We start from the raw sequence: 20,473 nt of genomic DNA, 5'->3' as shown, positions 1-20,473 counted from the left end.
TGTGGCTTTTGCAAGTTAAGGCATTCTGCAAATGGGGAGACACCTCATTGCAAAGCCGTCTTCAGTCTGACAGGAGCAATTAGGTTGGCTGCAGCATTGTGGACACAGAGCATTGCTCTTTCTAGTGCCAGCTCGCCTGCTCTTGGGTGATAACACAAGCTTTTGCTCTGATCAGAGATGTTTGAATGTGTCAGTGCTTTGTTTCCCTGCACTTGCATTTTTTAGCTTCACTGTGCTCTTGCATTTCAGCCAGCTCTAGGTGAGTTCTGGAATAGCATTGCATCCAGTTTCCTCGCCTAGAACAGGATGGTTAGGCAGAACAACACATAGGTGTTTCTTGTTTTCCAGAAGTCTTTTTGAATCTTAAGAGTGCTCTGGAGTCATATCAGAACTAATAACCACTCTTATGGAGCAAAAGCTGGATTCATTAATATTATTGTGAGTGCATCTGTTACTAATGCTTTAGGTGAGGTTATGCATGTGCTTTTGAAGCCACTTTTGTTTCCCCTGCTTTGTTTTCTCTTCCCATGGCAGAGGAGTCTCAGAGTTAATGAGGTTTTCAGATTAAGATGAGATGAAAGGTGCACTCTAGTTGCAAATAGTTATTCAACTCAAGGAAACAGGCTGGGGCAAATGCAAGCAAAACATCCCCAGTGTGTGTGGTGTGGACATCACTCTGATCCAGCACCATCAGCATTAGCTCTTTTGTCCTACCAGTTCACTCCTGTTGGTCAGGACAGTCTGTGTAGGGTTCTTTTATTACGTTAATTTTTTTCCATTTCCTGGCTTGTTAAGACCTTACCTCTTGGTATCAGTGGTTTCCGTACTGGGCCTAGCACAACAGTGCCCTAATTCGTTGTGGTTTTTTATTCCAGTTCATTGTAAGCCAGCAAACACTGCATTTAGAGAGATAGCCTTCTGGTGTGAATTTACGGGAAGATTATTTTTGTCCAGTTACTTATATATAATACAGATAAACTGTGAATGTAAAAATGTGATGCATGCCTATATGAAACAGAGAAGGCCATTCCAGTTTATCAGTCATTGTGAAATGGAGGGATCTGTACCATTTCTGTGCCTTACCTTTCATCTGTGCTTCTTTTCCTCCTTCTCTTGAATGTAATTCTGAACTAACGGGATTCAAGAATGTGTTACTGCAAAGAAATCACCCTTGTTAGAAATACTAAGATCTGCACACACTAACTCTGCAGTTATGGATACCTTTTGATGGCTGTTCTTACCTGAGGGTAGGAATTCCTGCAATTTTTTCAACAATTCCATCCTGTCTCTGTTTTAACCTGGCATTTACCATGTTTATCCCGTGCACGTAGAAAGAGAGGAATTTTTTTTTTGTGGCTATTTTTTAAAGACTTTAAAAACAAGTTCATTCCTAATGTTTCATGATAGTTTAGCCCCATGTCTTGACAGTTCTTCTGCAGTAATGTCTAGTAATTCAGGAAGCAAATAAAGCTATGTATCAAGGTGCTCTGAATTTTGCTGAACGAAAATATAGTTTCTTTATAATTCTGCATAGGAAAAAAATCCAGGTTTGTTTTTTATTAGGGAAGGATTCTTCATTGATTTAAAAAGACACTCCAGAAGTTTTGCCAGCTTTTGTAAAGCCAAACCTTTTAACAAATACGGAGGTATGACTAGTTTTATGAGAATCTGCCTTGTCTGAGAAGCCACCTTGTTTAAGCACTGGTGGCAGTTAGAGAACTTCTGAAGTGTTGGAGCTGCCTTTTGTAACTCTCCTCTGTTCCTGCAGCTTTTCCAAAGAAAATTCCTTGCTCAGACATTTTTTGTGTTAAAATATTCAGAGCATTTCTGTTTCATAGCAGGAAATAGCAAATTTAAATGAACCTCAGTACTCCAAACAGTAGAACATCTTTTGCATTGATAGTTCTGTGGTTAGAAATTACATATGACGGTTTTGTTTAACGAGAATGTAGCAGTTGTATCATGTAAGTAATGAAGCAATGAAGAGTGCAGCAAAAACTTCAAGGAAGGAAGCTGGAATTAAGACATGCATTACTAAGAGTAAATTTAGGTTCTCAGTGCTAAGAAGAAAACACAGCTTGTATGTTCTAACAGAGTAGTTTGTAACAATGAAGGCTATGCATTTTTGGTTTGTTTTGGGTTTTCTTTAAGAATGCTGTGTTACAATCTGGTGTTATGCCTTCTGTCTGACCTGTCATGAATTAGCATTTGTTTCAGTTCTAAGTTAAGCTATAATGGCATAAAATCCCTGTGAAGTAGGGCAGAAAAATAGTGGCTTGAGACATTATATCATATACTCACAGTAGCATCTGGATAGCTGGTAGTGTGCTCCCTCTTCCCCAGAGTATGTCTGTTTCACACAGCACAAAAGTTGGACTGAACCCGAGAAGTGTCTGGGAATTCCCAATAGGTTGCACATTTATTTGATTTTTGTTTGGTAATAGCAAAAGTTCTCTTCCATGCACTCTTAGAGAGGACAAGTTCTAATGGCTACAGATCCTTTTTGTCTCTTCTCTGCAGTTTGGTTCCTTCAGCTTGTTTCCTAAATGGGAAACCATTTCATCCCATGTGGCTTTAATTTGCTGTTGCTTCTGGGACCTCTAACTTGAGTGTTGTGGAGGTTGGAAGGCACATACTGAAAGTACTGCAAGATCATTTTCTGCTTTCAGTTCTTTCCCCTTCCAAATAAACGAGAAGAGATTTCTATTAGTTTATGACTTTTGCATCATTTTCTGAGTGTTGAACCTTAGCCACTGGTCTCTGATTTACAGAACTCTTGGCTCAAGGCAGTAGCAGCCCTGCTCAGAATATACGCACAGTTACATAAGGATACATCATCAAATCCTACCTGTAAATCAGTTGCTCAAAAGAAGTGGATGGTCTAGTCTAAGTCAATCTCCACTCTGAAAAAGAAAGAATACCACAATCACAATTTCCTTGGATCTTCTGGGGAGAGTTCTAGAAGGCACTCAGTTATGTAGTAAACATGTGAGAGCTGAAAAATTGGTTTGTTTCCACGGAGAAGCCTATTGTTTGTCTGCCGTCGCTAAGCAAGCAACCGTTCTGTGGCACGGTTGAAACAAAGACCCTGGGGAAATCTGTGATCAGTTAATGGAGGATTTTTACCTTGATAGAATAAATGCAAGAAAATCTCATGAAGATTGCAATCTTGACTCTTGAGCACTTTTGTGGCAATCCAAGTGTCATCTTTTTAACAAGTTAATATTTACTTAAGAGTTCTTGTCTTGGTTTCCTTAACAGCATTAACCTATGCTCTGTTAAGCACTTGCTTACTGAAAAAAGTGTCATCTGTAAGGCTTTTAGCAGTTCTGTCAGTAATACTTCTATTCCAATCTAATAAAACTCTTCTAGAAAAATTTTCCACTGTAAAGACTTTCTTGATGTTTGCTTCTCTCATGGTTTTAGTTACAAAGAAGGATTTGTGTCATTTATATAATCTCTAATTTTTTTAATGCATTTCCAGTCCTCCTGTTCGACGTCAGAGAACAAGGAGAGATCGTTTGTCTAGACATAATTCTGTTAGCCAGGATGAAAACTATCACCATCTCTCCTATGGACAGCAGCAAGCAATAGAAGAGCCCCGAGCCTTTCGCCCACCGAATGTATCTCCTCGTATGTTGCACCCAGCTGCTCACCCACCACAGCAGAATGCAGTGATGGTTGACATTCATGATCAGGTAAAATTTTTAGAGTACTAACAGAAGGCTGTTGAAGATGTGAAGTTTGGTTTTGTGTGGGTTTTTTCCCCCAAAATCTTCAAGGTCCCTCATCTCCCCAAATTAGTTGCTGATGAAAGTCACAGGGCACTAAAATTCTTTTTGCCTTCTTACAGAGTGTTTTTTTGCTTTTGCATATGAATCATTGCAGTTGGCAGTGGAAAACAAACAGAAAGAAAGTTCGATTTTTAGTAAAGAAGATTGATATTTAACAATTCATCAATGCATTTATTGGCCTATTTCTATAGGTCTTTGTCTCAAACCTTTGCAGTTTTATTTTGCTTTTGTAGTTCATTTGTTGGGATAAAGATGTGATATGATACTTATTAATAATGTATTCTGTTTCGCATGAAATACCTTTCCTTAACTTAGGAGTCATTAAACAGTTAAAATATATCATTTAGAAGTAGAATTTGCAATGCTTATAATTGGTTGCCTGTGTAACAGCGGAACTCATGATACTATTGTTGCATAACCGGATTAGTCATCCAAACCTAATCAACTCCTCCTTAAATTTCATGAAAAAATTATGTATGTCGTTGGTCCAGGAAGTAAATGATTCCCCTCTGTGACAGCAGTTTGTATAGAATCCTGTAAATGAGGACCTGTAAAACAAGTTTTGGGCCCCTCACTACAAAAAGGACATGAGATGATGGAGCATGTGCAAAGAAGAGCAACAGAGCTGGTGAAGGGTCTAGAGCACAAGTTATATGAGGAGCAGCCCTCATATAGGGAGGTGGGGCTGTTTAGCCTGGAGAAAAGGAGGCCCTGGGAGGACCTTACCGATCTCTAAAACTACCTGAAAGGAGATTGTAGCTAGGTGGGGGTTGATCTCCCAAGCAGCAAGTGACAGGACGAGACAAAATTGCAGCAGCTTGCACTGAGGTGGTTTAGATTCGATATTAGGAACAATTCCTTCACTGGCAAGTTTGTCAAGCATTGAAACACACTGCCTAGGGAAGTGGTGCAGTCACCATGCCTGGAGGTATTTAAAAGACACGTAGATTTGTGGCACTTAGGAACATGATTTAGGGATGGACTTGGCAGTGCTGGGTTAACAGCACTTGGTGACCCTTGGTTAACCCTTGGTGATCTTAAGGGTCTTCTCTGGCCTCAGTGACTCTGTGGTTCTGTTGAGGTATCTTGTTATTTTTTTGTTACATTAACAGGCTGCAGCATAAGTAAACCAGTTACTAGATAGCTGTGAAGTGAGACGCAGCTCTGGTTATCTGGATGTCTGCTGCAGCATCTCAAAGATTCAGATCATGCTCTTGCTTTATATTGCAAGCTTACATCACGACAAGCCTGGCTAAACAGTTGTTCCATCCTACTGCCTCTTAAATTCCAAGCTCTATCTATGATCAGATGCCTGTATTTCCAGACTAACTAAGGTCTTCCATGGTGATACTTTCCACTTGAGGAACATAAAAATTTTGAGACACCATTTTTTAGTATTATTTTTGTGACCAATAAATGTTACAGGATCACACCCAGCATTGCACTGTATGCCCAACTTTTGTAGCAGAGACAGAACTGGGTAAAATTCAGTGTCTGTTCTGAGACTGGTTTCTGTAATTAGTGATATACAGGTTGAGATTTTAAGCTCAGTTCAGTGATCTGTGTTCTGATTTGGTCTGTGGGCCTGACTGTACACTACCAGTTTAGTAGTTTAGCTCTACTCATTTTCACCTTCCTAATGAACTGGTCTTGTTTAAACCAGTAGGTTTCATTTTAGCAGATCATGAAGGAAGAGAGAGCTTTGAAATAATTACTTTCAGTTAATCTGTGCTGCCTAAGGCTTAAGCCTTTTCAATTATATTAGAGCATGAGAGATTTCTTGTTTAGTTTAAACAAACAAACAACACAAAACCAACAAAATAAAACAAGCAAAAAACCCAAAATCCAACACAGAAAACAACCCATGTGGCTTGTAGGTGCGGAATACCTTTGGATCTTAGTTTGATGATTCAGTTTTAGGGAATGTCAGTAGCTGGAAAATTGGGTTACATGGGTCTGTTTCCTAATACAAATTTGGAGAGTTGGATCTGCTGCCTCATAGTCTTGTTAACTTTCCTTTTCAGCTTTCCCGTTAGCTGTTATGTTACACTTAGATTGGGAATTTAGTTTAAATGTTGACCTGAGAGTGAATCAAGAAATTGGTGTCTTTAAAAGAAAGAAAATCTACAAAATTGTTTTGATGTTTAGAGATACAAGTCTCTGAGTTAATGCTGAATCACTCCCTTCAGAATTGAGAAAATTCTTGAGCTGCTTGTTGATTTGCTTTTGTGTGGGAGTTACTGCCTTACTTCATAACAATTAACCTGAGGGAGAACAGACAGACCTAATAGTCTGAGGTGCTTCCCAGTGGCTAAGGTGCCTTTGAAGTTTGAACATTTTAAGCTGAGATATTCCTCTTAGTTTTGCCCAGAAACTTGCAATCAGTAAATAACATTCCATCAATAAAAATATTTTAATGAACAGAAATTACAGCCATGTGCCTCCTTTTACACTTTCATTGTGAGTATATTATTTTTCACATACAATTGAAAAAGCTTGTTGTGCTTCTGTGCTGTACAACGCTGTTGAGACTTTGTAGTAAGTTATTAAATTCTTTTTTGGTTTTTTTTCCTTTTGCTGCAGATCCATCAGGGCACAGTTCCTGTTTCATACACAGTGACGACTGTGGCTCCACATGGGATACCACTTTGCACAGGCCAGCACATTCCAGCCTGCAGCGCTCAGCAGGTCCCAGGGTGTTCAGTGGTTTTCAGTGGCCAGCACCTTCCAGTTTGCAGTGTGCCTCCCCCAGTAAGTGGGTCTCTGTAACTGCACCAGCTTCAATCTTTTCATAGAAATGGCACCTTGGAGCTTCAGTGTCTGTGTGGCATTAATTCTGTTGGAAATAACTTTTTTTTTTTTCCTGTGGTAAATTGCAGTGGGATGGTAGTGTTGGCTTTAGACCTGATAAGCATATGGTACTTACCTATGGTCTGTGTAGAGTGTGAGTGTTTATAGTAGTAGAGTCCTGGTGGGTTTTAATTCAAACCTAAAGCTGGTTTATGAACTGACTTACATCAACAGCTATTCTACCTACTTTCTATAGTAAGAATAAGGCTCCTGAGGCTGTTGTCTAGCAGGTCACCTAGGAAAAAATCTTACGTGCTGGAGACCTTGTTCAGTGATGGTTATATTCAAAAAGGTCTGATATTCCAACATCAGCTTTCTTCTGAGAAGTAGTAAAATCCTGAAAGATCACTAGAAGTTGAAAAGGGCTCTTTTGTGTGAGGATACTCTCATAATACTAATAAATATACTAATTAGTAAGGTTGTCTGCCTGTGCCTTGCTGGGAGTAAAATTAAGTACCTTGACTGGCAAATTTGCCAGCTTTGAATTTGAAAGAATTGGAACTGTTTCCTTGTAAACTTTTATGTGTCAGCTCAGAGTTACCACTTTCCAGGTCGTAGCATTCTGATGGAAGTGTCACCACTAAGTGTTAACAGATGCCAGAGTCTGTTTCCCCTCCTTATTTCTAGTATAAATCTGTAATATCATACATAAATACTATATAGAGTGCCCTGTGAACGATCATAATGTTGTTACAATGTTGTTCTCTGCCAGCTGTGCATTTGCCAGCAGTGTGTAACTTAGTTTTTCCTGTTGTGCATTCTGTGACCTGAGGACATGAACAAGCCTGTGTGGCACTGAAACAAAACCCTTGGTGTGACCACCTGTTTCTTCTAGGTGCTTATTGAAGAGTGCAGGTAACTGGCATTTATCATGTCCAGGTGCCATTTGTTTGAACTGAATGCACAACAGTTAGACAAGTGTGTTGAGAGAATGGATCCAGTATTGTGACTATAAGTGACTATAAAAAATTAAGGTTGAATTTCTGTAACATCAGCAGGCAGACTTTATGCTTTCTTCTCTCAGGTCACAAAACTGAGGACTAGTTTAAGTTAGGAGGGGGCTCTGGAGGTCATCTGGTGGTCACCCGCTAAAAGCAGTATTGGTTTCCAAGAATGGAGATTTCATAGCCCCTCTAAGCTTCCACTCCAGTGTTTGACTGTCCTCGTGGTGAAGAATTTCTTCTGTATATCTGATTAAATTTTTTTTCTGAATTTTCTTCGTTGCATCTTGGTCCCATTGATCCTTGTCCTTTAATTTTGCCTCTGGAGGAGAACTCGTAGTTCTGTCCGCTTTCATGAAGCAGTTGCAGAGAGTATTAAGGGTTTTGCTTAGTTTTCTCTTTTTAAAGCAGAACAAGTCCAGTTCTACCACCTTTTCTTTTATTCAGTGTGCTTCAAGCTCCTGGTCATCATGTTGTCACTGTTTTTGTTTGGGGCACCCAGAACTGGACACAGGATTTGAGATTAGTGTCTCAAGTTGTGAATGGAGAGGAGAAATCACTGGTTTCACTAGTTCCATTCTTACCAGTGCAGCCCAGCATGCCCTAGGCCTTTTGACTGCAGGAGAACATTGTATTGTGTAGTCCTATTCCTACGTGACCACCAGAACCCCACTTTTTTTTCTGCAAATGTGACTGTAACCAGTTAGTCTCAAAGTGTCCTGCTCCATGGAGTTATTCTTTGCCTGTGCCAGACTTCCTATTTGCCTTTGCACTTCACATAGTTCCTGTCAGACAATTTCTCCGAACTATAACAATACACCTGAAAGGCAGCCCATGCCCTCCAGCGTATGAGCTTGCTCACGAGCTTCATCTGTGAACTTCCCAGTATCCTTTCATATTTTTCCCAGTATTTGTCTCTCACACTGCATATGTAGCTATAAAATAAAAAAATGTCCATTAGTAAATACCTTTATCAATTTCAGAAATTCTTCAAAGGGATGGGATGGCATCCAGAAGGACTTGGACAAGCTCGAGAAGTGGGCCCATGAGAATCCCATGTGGCTTTTAACAAGGCCAGGTTCAGGGTGCTGTGCTTGGGTCAGGACAACCCCCAGTGTCAGCACAGGCTGGGGATGAACAGATAAAGAGCAGCCCTGCTGGGAAGGACTTGTGGGTGCAGGCGGATGAGAGGCTGGACATGACCCAGCAATGTGCACTCACCCCCCGGAGAGCCCGTTGTGTCGTGGGCTGCATCCGGAGCAGTGTGGCCAGCAGGGAAAGGGAAGGGATTCTGTCTCTCTACTCTGGGGAGGCCCCACCTGGAACACTGCATCCAGCTCTGGAGTCCTCAGCACAGGAAGGACATCAGGCCGTTGGAATGAGCCCAGAGAAGGGCCACCAAGTTGGTCAGAGGGATGGAGCACCTCTGCTACGAGGAAAGGCTGAGGGGATTGGGATTGTTCAGGCTGGAAAAGAGAAGGCTTTGGGGTGCCCTAGTTCCAGTACTTGAAGGAAGCCTACAAGAAAAGGTGGAGAGACTATACAAGAGCATGTAGTGACAGGACAAGCAGGGGCTTCAAACTGGAAGAGAGTAAGTTTAGATGAGGTATTAGGAAGAAATTCTTAACTGTGGTGAAGCACTGGGACAGGTTGCTCAGAAAAGCTGTGGCTGCCCCATCCCTGAAAGTGTTCAAAGCCAGGTTTGACAGGGCTCTGAGCAACCTCATCTGGTGAAAGGTGTCCCTGCCCGTGGCAGGGAAGTTGACATGAGAGGAGCTTTAAGGTCCCTTCTGACACATGCCTTTCTATGATATGTTCAAACAGCAGAAGTTTTCCAAAAGCTTTAATGAATAAACAGGTAATTTTCATTTCTTTCTACTTTGAAGGTAGTATAGCCTCATTTGCTCTAAAAAGTGACATGGACATAGCATAGATCATTCTAAATATATATAGGAGCTATGGTAATCCTTACCTTGCAGAGTCTTGGGATTAAACCTATTCTGGTGTTTCCCAAAAAGCCTTCTGTTTTAAACAACACTGTGTGATGTTCTGCGTGCAAATTTATCTTCAGCTATTTCAGAAGACAGTTTTTAATTTAGTAAAATACAATAAAAAATTATTGTAACAATAGCAGCACTTGACTGTGATATTTCTATTTTAGAAAAATGAGGTAGTAACTGAAGGTAAAGAATAGTCAGCACTTAAAGAAAAATAGTAGATCAAATTAATCTGCTGCTGTTTCAGTGCACATGAAGATTTATGTTTGGTCATGATCACAGTGCTGTAATTGGATTTTAAACTAGTTCCTTTTACCATTTCATGCCATTATAGTCAATTTGCACAATCTATGCTGTGTGACATGACTAATAAGAAAAAAAGAAAGAGGTCAGAATTGGATCAACTTTCTTTGTAAGATTTGATAACAAATATCTTCATTAATTGCTCTTTTAATTGTCAGAAATGTAACAGAAATGCGTGACGTTCTGGTGATCGATCAAAGAGCAAGAAAAAAGAGAATGAAGGTTTCTTGCTTCTTGATTTCTGAAGGTGGAAGTAAAACTTACACGAAGAACCTTCCTATTACCCTTCAGTGCCTTCATCACTGTAGTGTTCAAACTTTTGTGCCCAAAGCTGCTTTTGTGTCAGGAATTTAAAGGAGGAGAGAAAAAGGGCTCTTTCTCTCAGTAGCTGTCACTGAGGGAGCTGCCTTTACAGCATAGGTCTTGCCTGAAGTGCAGAGCGGAGCAGACCATATGAATTTTTCATAATATATGAGGCAACAGAGGTTTTTAGGCACAGTCTGACAGCTGAGAGTCCCTCTGCTGCATCTTGAGCTTAAAGTGATTGCAGTGCCATTGCTTTGGCATGTTGTTCTGATGGTAATATGTGTCACAAATAAAATGAACTAGGATAAATGTATCTGCTCAACATTTAGGAGGCTGTCTAATCCTAGAGCATTGAAAATCCTAACTCCCAGTGACCTTATATGAGCACCTAGCAGATGTCACACTGGTGCTTCTAGAGCCTGTTCTGTACTAATCACTCTTCCTTATTCAAATGAGTTATTAATTATGTGTATTTTGAAGGCTTTTCTAAGGAGGCAGAAGAACTGTTTTGCTTTAATGATATCTCTCCAAAGTAAATACATAGAATATAGAATGTTGTGTAGGGAATGTTTATGCTAGAGACAAAAATATATTGTTTTCACTTTATTTCAGATGCTTCAGGCGTGCTCAGTCCAGCACCTACCTGTACCATATGCAGCATTTCCACCCCTCATTTCTAGTGACCCATTCCTTTTGCATCCTCCTCATTTATCTACACACCACCCTCCTCACTTACCTCCTCCAGGACAATTCGTTCCTTTCCAAGCTCAGCAGTCACGGTCGGTAAGTAAAGCCTCTTACCCCCCTCTCTATGGAACTGGTGGGGTTGCACAGTACTGATACCTGACTGAGGAAAAGAAGGATTTTGTTTTAAGCCTGTAACTGCTTTGGTATAAAGATGAAAAAGTGCTTTTGAAGTTCAGTGTTTCACTTCAGATTTCGTCCTTGTCTGTGCTGTTTCTCCGTGGGCTTTTACTTCTGTCAGAAAGTTGGGTATCTGCTTCACCATCTGGTATTTCTTTCCCAGGAAGCAGAATAGAATCCAGTGGAGGTTGTGTAGCACAGTACGTGTCTCAGAGGAGAGCTTAGCAGAGAAAGAAGAAAGCACAGAAAGTTACTTTCATTACATACTTCTTTTGTATTACTTCTTGTTTAATTTTTAAATTACCAGTGCTTTTCCTAGAACATTTTTTTCACACTTACAAAAGTTACTGATGCCATCTGCTTAAGCAGATGTGGCTTGGTGATAGGAACTAGGCAAACATGGGGAATTGTGGTCCTGTTTTGGATACAGGGGGAAATTAGGATTACATTTCTGGCCTACAACTCCTACCTGTGTGGTTATCTCTGTGTCCCTTTGTTTGCCCCCCTGACTAGAAGATGCAGATATTTCAGTAATGCAGAAATAGGAAGTAGCTTCAGTGTTACAAATAATGCTGAGACTTCTTCATGCCGTGTCTCAGGTGTGGGCAGGGTTGTAATCACTTTGTTGCCATGGTGGGAGAACAGCTGCCATCGTCGTAACAAAGTGGTTTCCAGTGGTAGCTATCTTTGTAATACTCTACCTTTAGAAAATGTATGGACTTGGGTTTTAGCTTGAGTTGCTTGCTTGGGTTATTGACTAGGCTTGCCTGTTAACTTTCAGCTCTGGCAAAAAAAGCTTTTATTGCAGTGGTTTAAGAACACCTTGTGTTTAAAGTTTGCTCTGCATAACAGGAAAAACAGAATATTCCTTTGGCTCCACAAGGTGGCTTTCTTAGCTCAGTTTCTTGAAATGGTAGAATTCAGTGTCATTCAGAAAGGTGTACTTACGAAACTGATGATTCATGGTTGTTTCCTGGGTGCTTTTGAACCTGACTGATGTACTAGACTTGACTAGTTACAATACTGAACTGCAATCTCATGCTTCTGAAGCCTCTGAACTGCTTGTCTTGGTAAGCCTGCTTGCATGACCCCCTCCAGGAAAGCATCTGCTTGGTTACTGGATATCATGAGCTGTTCAATCAACTGGAGCCGCCATGTTTCCACTTTTCAGTTTTTCTGGCACAATTTCAGTTCTTGTCTATGGTTGTTTATTTTTTTCTCTTGCATAGTTGTACAGTGAGAGCAGCCTGGCAAGAGGGAGAGCAAATATTTGTCCTGAAAAATGCAAGACACAGGAAATTACAGCCACTCCTATATTTGCTAGATCGCATAAATTCCTGGTCTATAAGCATGGCTAGCTGGAAAAGGTGAATTTATATCAAATGTGTAGTGTTGTAATTGCTTTTTGGGTAGTGTTAATGACCTAGGAATTGTTCACAGAGTTACTATAAAACTGATTACAGCAGCACAGAATATACAAAGCTGGACTGCAGTTGTTTATTGGGGAAAAATTACATCTCTATTATTGCAACAAAGGCTATCTCTGGTTTTTTTTTTAGCCACTTCAAAGGATAGAAAATGACGTAGAATTGCTTGGAGAACACCTTCCTGTAGGAGGTTTTACATACCCTCCCTCAGCCCATCCACCAACGTTGCCTCCCTCAGCTCCTCTTCAGTTCTTAACCCACGATCCATTACACCAGGAGGTGTCATTCGGTGTAGTAAGTATTCTTTTCTGTGCTACATTGTCATTCATACTGCATTAACATTCCTGATCTTTATTCTCTAATACTTTTTGTTGAAAAGTGGCACTTTTTGCAGGTGTTATCCATTGTTGGTGTAGGTGCATACTGTGGTATTTTCGTAAGTTTCTGTTTATCAAGTCAAGGGTAATTTGACGACCCCCAGCAAATTATTTCCGATAACATTATCTGCAGAGTGTAGCAGCATTTACTTAGAAAACATTGCACGTTGCCACACAGTTCAGGATTCCTACAACAGAAACTGATCAGTACAGTTTGTAAAAGCTGTTGTGACCTTTAGCTAATTCTTCATCATAAGTCATACGTTGGGTTTCCACAAGTCAGGAAAGCTGGACTGCTTTAAAAACAGTTCTTCTGTACAACCAGCTGTGCTGAGTGCTCCCCTAATTTAGACTGTGCCATGTTTTAAAGATAGCTTTGTTAAAAAGCTTGCTTTGAACCAGCTTCCTGGGGATCTACAGGCAATTCATCTGCAGCAGCACAAAAAACTATTAGACATGATGCAGGATAAAGTCTGTGCTGAATTTTGTTGAAATTGTGTGCTTCTGTGGTGTATCCCGTGGTGCTGCCTCTAAGATTTTTGTGTTGTACTTCAGTTTGCAATTCCACCAGTCCTGAAATGCGTGGGGTTGTTGTTTGTGTGGGTTACTTATTTTTAAAAATAAAACCCCTTCCTGCTTGTGTGATGTTCAAAGAAATAACTAGAAGTCAGGTAAAGGTGCTGAAATTTTTTCATATTTTGACTTGTGCATCAAGTTGACATAGGTTTTAGAGGCATATTGTTATTAAAAATTTTACATGAGAATGAAATTTTAGGCCCTGCAACTGCAGAATACACAGTTAGCTTGTCTTAATTGATCACAGAATCTAGTCAAATGCTTGCTGTAGTTTTTATGAAGGTTCAAATAAGTCTCCACCATTTAAAAAACTCTTCAGCTTATTATTAATCTAAAGGTGTACAGATTTTCAATTAAGTTTTCAGTCACCATGAGTCACTCTGGAGACAAGGATGCTTAAAAGCTTCCATAAACTGCATGTGTTTTATTCAATATGCTTCTTAGATTGATTAGTCTAATCACAAACATTTTGGTTGGAGTAAAGTTTTCTTGATTTCCAAGTTCAGTCGTTAAAGTAGATAAGGAATGTAAATTTTTTTGCTGATTGTAGCATTTGTCCTCTCTGATGCTTCAGCTCTGGGTTGTTTATCACCGAGGAGTAGAATAAAGATATATTACGAGTAATCACATGGTCTTTTATACAGCAATCCTAAACCTTTATAATGCCTTATTTATATTAATATTACAATGGTATGGCTGCATTTCTGATTCTCTTTCATTCAGTGAACGTGACAGTTTCTAATTACCTTTTTGGATTGCAGAGTTGACAAAGCAGTAAAATTCATACTGGATATATCTAGTTTGAAACTTCCAAGCAAAAATACCTTGGCTCTTTTGCATTAGTCATTGGTGGTGGTGGCCTTTTGTGCTTTTAGAGTTCAAACGTGGAAGAAGAAAAACGTCTTAGTAAAGATTTTGAGTGTTCTTTGTTTCAAAAAAAAAAATTTTCAAGGCCTTGAAATGTGAATTCAATAGGGGTACATGAATTTTCAGTTGTAGAAAATAGAAAAACATTTTAGTTAAACAGGGATGACAGAAAAAGCCCTGATTTATCCATGGAAAGAATCCGTTGAGGCTTTAGGGTTTGAAGGCCCTTCAGATATGGTCCAGCTGCAGAAATTGTACTGATTAAACTTTCCATGTACACTTGAAGGGCTTCAACACTGTAATGTAAATGTAAATATATACTACTACTTAAAAGGTGGACTTTTAAAAGAAAAAAATTAAATTCTTTATTTGAAGACTTTTTTAACGGCTTCTTTACTCAACCATTTTTGCACAGGCCTGCATAATAGCACCTGGACTTTTGTATTTACAAGAGAGTCAGCACTTCATATCCTATTTCCCAAATGATCCTGCATATAGACTAAAACTACCAGAACTTGCAAGGATTTCCGTTGTATATTACCACTTTTTTGCATGGAATGGTATGATTGTGTATTATAGATAGGAATAATTTCAAATTGAGGCTGAGGTTCTTTTGGATTTGAGCAGAGGCTGGATTTTTTTAAATAATGCTTTATTAAGAGTGAATTTCAATATTGAGAGAGAGGAGATTTTTAAGAAAAGAAAATATTGAATCACAGACTCACATACTGGATGAGGCTGGAAGGGAGGTCATCTGGTCCAAACCCCCTGCTCAAGCAGGGTTGAGCTGGCTGCTCAGGACTGTGTCCAGCCAGCTTTTGAATATCTCCAAGAAAGGAGACTCCACCAGCTCCCTGGGCAACCTGTGCCGGTTCCCAGTCACCCTCGTGGTAAAGTAGTGTTTCCTGATGTTCAGACGGAGCCTCGTGTGCCTCAGTCTGTGCCCAGTGTCTCTGGTCCTGCCGCTGGGCACCACTGAAAAGAGCCTGGCTCCATCTTCTTTGCACCCTCCCTTCAGGTATTTGCATACATTGAAAAGATCCCCCTGAGCTTTGTCTTCTTCAGGCTGAACAATCCCAACTCTCTCAACCTTTTCTCATGCATGAGATGCTTCAGTCCCCTCTTAGTGGCCCTTTGTTGGACTCTCTCCAGTATGTCCACGTCTGTCTCGTGGACACAAGTTCTAGTTCTCAAGTTCCAGTTGAAGCTTATTTTCTTCTTTCTTGCAGCCTTACCCACCTTTTATGCCTCGAAGACTCACAGGGCGCAGCAGATACCGATCACAGCAGCCAATACCACCACACCCTTACCATCCCAGCCTATTACCTTATGTGCTGTAAGTGTAAAGTACATTTGCTTCCACGTAGGCTGTTAAGAAGTCATGTGACTTTCAGCAGGCATCTTGGCACTTTTTAATGGTTGGTCTCTCTACCAGAGACCAGGCACAGTTCACCTGTCTCACAGGAAAACTTCCATTTCTGTGTGAATTTTCCAGCCTGTTTTGAATAGCATACACCTGTGAGCAAGGAAAAATATAAGTGAACAATTTTTGTCCAGTGTAGTTTTTTAGGTATTTTGAGGCACGACAGCCTCTTGTTTCTGAACTCTTCCTAAAATCTTGACCAAATTTTAAATATTGTTTCTGTAATACTCTTTAAAGAGTTGTGGTTACGCTGTAGGATCAACTCGTAGGAGTCTTCACTTACAGAATAAATAAAATTGGTTTGGTTCTTAATTATGAAACGCAAGAGTGAGAGCTTTCAGTGATGTGTTAGCCTTTTTTGGCTGAACTGCTACTCTGTTACAGCTGTTAAAGTTCTGTTCCGCCTCTGACTAGGTGTTTTTGTAAAAGATGTAGGACAGTTAAGGTTCAGAAATTAGCTGTAGTGTGTTATGGCAGACTGTCTGTGAGGCAGTTTGGGTCTATGACATGAAATTTGTTAGTTTTCTATGTTCTGTTTTGGAAGGAAGTATGAAAAGTTTGGAAAATGAAGATTTAAGTTTCTGGTGGCAAAGTTGACGCTGACAAGGAAATAATCAAATATTGACACATCAGATCTGTAGTTTCTCTCTGCACAGTGTCAGATGTGGCATGAAAATGGCACCAGAAATCTATTTCAGCAAAGTTGTTCAACTTTGCATCTTGCAGTCTGAGAGTAATGTCATAGCTTCTTGCCTGTCCACAGAAGACACAGTGTGGCACAGGAATTCCTGATGACTTCAGTGGGATTTTAGTATATTTTAGTACTTTGAATTTGTGATTTCTGTGTGTGCATTAAGTTTTGACCCATAGTGTATCTTGGGGGGTAAAAACACTTATTGAATATACTACTAGAAAAACACCTCTTATATATCTGAAGGGATTCTGCTTTAACCAACATCACAGTACGTGAGAAAGGGAATTTGTACTTGACTTCCATACTGAAGTCAGTCCAGTAGCAGATCCTGTCAATCTTCATTGTGTGTTTTAGGCTTACAAATGTTGCAAGATTTTTGTATTGGAGAGCTAAGTGAACTTAGGGTTCTTTTTCTTTGATGGTATTTTATCCACTTAAAAAAATAAAAAGTATTTAAAACAAGAATTTCAATTATCACAGACCATAGTCTGTGATAATTAAGAGATTAATTTTAGTAATAAAGCTGAGCTTGGTTGAAAGCACTGAGACATGCTTGCAACTAAAAAGTCAGCAATCCTGGTAACAAAAAGTGACAGATTTAGCTTTTTCCTGTGACTCTTTCAGTTCAAATGTCTGCTCTTGCCTTCAAACATTTTTACCCGTTTTGATAACATGTTGATTTAAGAGGCTCCAATAAGGTAGCTTTACCTCTGCCACGTATTTCTGTGCTTTCCTTTAGCAAGATGCTGAACCTTATCCTTGTTTGCTCTCCTGGTAGATCAATGCTCCCAGTGCCACCTGCAGTTGGACCAGCTTTCAGCTTTGAGTTGGATGTGGAAGATGGAGAGGTAGAAAACTATGAGGTTGGTGTGCAAACTACTACTACTTTTAAAGATGTTAACTCAAGCAATAGATAAAATTTTATTATATTTTGCTTTTAATCCTGGTTTTGCCTTTCAAATAAGTGTAATGACTCAGAAGACGGAATCAAAAAACATCCTTTCAGATTTTTTGTGATATTGGATGCTAGAAGTCGTTAGCTTTCTTTCTTGTTTATTATTGTTTCCTAAAATACACCTTTCCATGTTAGTAATCATTAAATTGTTCCGCCTTTATGGTCTACGTGCTACTCTTCTCCTTTCAAATTTTAGTTGATTTTAAATACCTAACAGAAGTGAAGCACTTTCAAAAGAACATGGTAAGTTACTGGTCTTATGTGTGTAACGTTCAGAATAGTGTTAATACAGAATAGTTTTAATGTCAAAACATTAATTAATCTAAATGTAGTGTTTAGAAAACTGTTCTTGGCCCTCAGGAGGGTATGGTAATTCACATCTAGAGATGCAGAACCCTCTTAAAATATCCTTAAATTATGGGGTAGTTCCAACTGTTGTGTCTTTGCTGATTCTGCAGCTGATGGATTCCCTTTGATTTCTCTTCAGTCAGTCACCAGCCCTTGATTTTTGCATCTCTTTGCTTGTGTTCCCTATGTGTAGTTGCACATTTTTATTTTAACACTGAGCACTTCTGTAATAACTTCTGTAGCGGTTCAGAAGAAGCACTGTCTTCTGAGAATTTGAGCCCTAGGTTCAGCAGTGTAAGAACTGTCTTTGTGATCAGTACCATTTGCAGCTTACACAGGATCTTTTAACTTTTCTATGCTTTGGTTCTCTGTCACATTTATTGTGGTGTTTTGCTTAGGTCCCCTGTGAAGGAATGTGAGTTACATATATGACAGACTGCCAGTTATGTACATGAGAGGGTTTTGGCTGCAATGTTTGGTTTATAGAAAATTAAAAATTCAGCAGAAAAAAAAAAGGCACCGAAAGTTTGGTGATACTTATTTGTTTTCCAGATTGAGGATAAAATCTCCATGCTTTAATTCAGCTAGCCCAAGTCATGGAGTAGAAATCAGAAACTGTGTCCAATAAATTTTTGATTTCTCTCACAAGACAAGACTCACATATTCTTATGAAGGAAAGTAGTTGATAATTTCTTTCTGGTTACCAGCACTGTTAATTTCATAGCAGGGTGAGGGGATCCCTCAGAAGCAAATTATTTAGTGAGCTGTGCATGCAGCCTGATTGGAAGTTGGGTTTTGGACGTTTTGAAATCCCAAGGTAATATCTTACATAATTACAAAAATGGTTAAGTTCTGAAATACTTCCCCTTGGAGCTTGTGTTGTATCAGAAAACTAAAGTTCTAAACATTTCTTGATAGAAGGGTGTTTTGTGCTACCAGCAGGGGTGGTGAGGTGTGATGGTAGCCCCAAATCTAGTGAAACCAGAACCTTTTTGATCAGTGAATTTTTAAATGTCCAGTTTCTGTGTTTTGCAGGCACTGCTGAATTTGGCAGAACGTCTGGGAGAAGCCAAACCACGGGGATTAACAAAAGCAGACATTGAACAGCTTCCATCCTACAGGTTCAACCCAAATAATCACCAGTCAGAGCAGACATTGTAAGTATATTGGCCTCTTTCAAAGGTCCATAATTTAGGTGGCTTGATTTTCATTTCCTTAACTTGCAACCTCAGCTAGGTCAGAAGGGCTTTAACAGCAGTCGTGTCAGTAAACTTTTTAAATTTGCTTTTTTTCTTGGTGTGCTTTCCAGGCCAAATACTGTTTATTCTTACTTTAAAACTTCTTACCTAGTCTCACATAGTTTAGCTATCTTTCATTTAGTTCCTCAGCATTTGAAAAAAATTAAATGAAAGTGAGGTGTTCTAGGTTCAGCATACTAAAACGTTAAAGTGACATTGTCAACTTGGACTTTAGCCTGTGTTAAGATAGCTTCAAGTGCTGGAAGTTTGAAGTTCTCCTGGTAGAGCTTGGTCAGTGGTTTAGGAGTGCATCTTCTTATTTCTAAAACCCCTAATTTACTGGGTTTGTAGGATCTGCACAATTAGGTGGAAAGGGCAGTATCAACATGAAGGCAGTTTTCAGAGACTTAGTACCAAATACTATTTAATGTTTGTACTTCAGCAAGAGGATTTTTCTCTGATCTGTCAGTTTCAGTGACTTCGGTGTGATTTAAAAGCATCAGTAGGGAGAGAACTTCACTTGTGATTATCTCTGCCATTTTAGATTTTGGTAGAGCGTCTGTTCTGTTGTATTTGTTGCATCTGTGAACTCCCGTGAGCAGGAGCACTTGCTTTGTGATTTGAAAACGCAGTAACAGAAAAAGAAACCCCACCCACAAAACCCCACAGAGTCAATTCTCAGTTTACCTTATCAGATACAGAACACTGTGGCTACTAAAGAAGTAAAACAGCTACTGTGTCACAGTCATACCTGTAAGGTTTTGCATGGAATGACTTGTTTGTTGTTCTTACATAGCAGATACACTTGAGCTTTGTTGTCTTTTTCAGATGTGTGGTGTGCATGTGTGACTTTGAGTCAAGGCAGCTACTTAGAGTCTTACCCTGTAACCATGAGTTCCATGCCAAGTGTGTTGATAAATGGCTGAAGGTAAGAAAAAATAATTCTATCTTATGTGAAATTTGTTATGTAGTTTTAAGGGAGAGACTAGACGTACTTTGCTGTTCCACTTACATTTTGTCTTGTTTTATGTTTCTGATACTTGGGCTAGAAATGCCAGTAGAGTGGAAGCACTGCCTAAATAGGGTATTTTTTTAACAGTGGCTGAAGGTTGCTTCTGTATAATCTTTGGCACAAGAGAAAATGAAGAGAATTATTTTCATTGACAGATCTTACTGTGTTTTCCGTTTGTTTAAAACCGTTACTGTGAATTTGAGTAATATGGTATTAAAGAAGACTTGGAAAAAACATAAATAACACAGGAAGTGTGATGTAGAGTTTCATGATGATGGTGGCTTTAACTGTTTTCCATAGCTTGCCTGGCAAGAACGAGTACCAGTACCTTTCCTTCCACATTTTGCTATTAATGTTAGATTCTGAGGCAAATAAAATGTGTTATGTGTGTATGTATATGTATATGCATGTATACAGAAGTGTAGTATATGCAAATAGAAATTACAGTTTTACAAAATTACAAACCCATCCAAGAGAATTTGAGCAAAAAAGAAAGGCTCT

The 20,473-nt window shown here is 39.4% G+C and overlaps 1 protein-coding gene across 2 annotated transcripts in view; it reads left to right on the top strand.

Moving 5' to 3' along the window:
* Window positions 1-20,473, top strand: part of RNF38 (ring finger protein 38) — a 103,570-nt gene that overhangs the window by 75,093 nt on the left and 8,004 nt on the right. For both annotated transcript variants that reach the window (XM_027882618.1, XM_027882619.1), the window contains 8 exons: window positions 3,485-3,698; window positions 6,378-6,545; window positions 10,804-10,974; window positions 12,615-12,776; window positions 15,532-15,638; window positions 17,198-17,282; window positions 18,758-18,879; window positions 19,789-19,888. In XM_027882618.1, coding sequence (XP_027738419.1) covers window positions 3,485-3,698; window positions 6,378-6,545; window positions 10,804-10,974; window positions 12,615-12,776; window positions 15,532-15,638; window positions 17,198-17,282; window positions 18,758-18,879; window positions 19,789-19,888 — 1,129 coding nt within the window. The remainder of the gene's footprint in view (window positions 1-3,484; window positions 3,699-6,377; window positions 6,546-10,803; window positions 10,975-12,614; window positions 12,777-15,531; window positions 15,639-17,197; window positions 17,283-18,757; window positions 18,880-19,788; window positions 19,889-20,473) is intronic.

Source organism: Empidonax traillii, unplaced genomic scaffold, assembly GCF_003031625.1.
Source record: "Empidonax traillii isolate 1590-97213 ecotype Southwest subspecies unplaced genomic scaffold, ASM303162v1 scaffold108:size1079785, whole genome shotgun sequence".
NCBI classification, from domain to species: Eukaryota; Metazoa; Chordata; class Aves; order Passeriformes; family Tyrannidae; genus Empidonax; species Empidonax traillii.
This window is presented reverse-complemented; position numbering and strand designations above follow the sequence as displayed.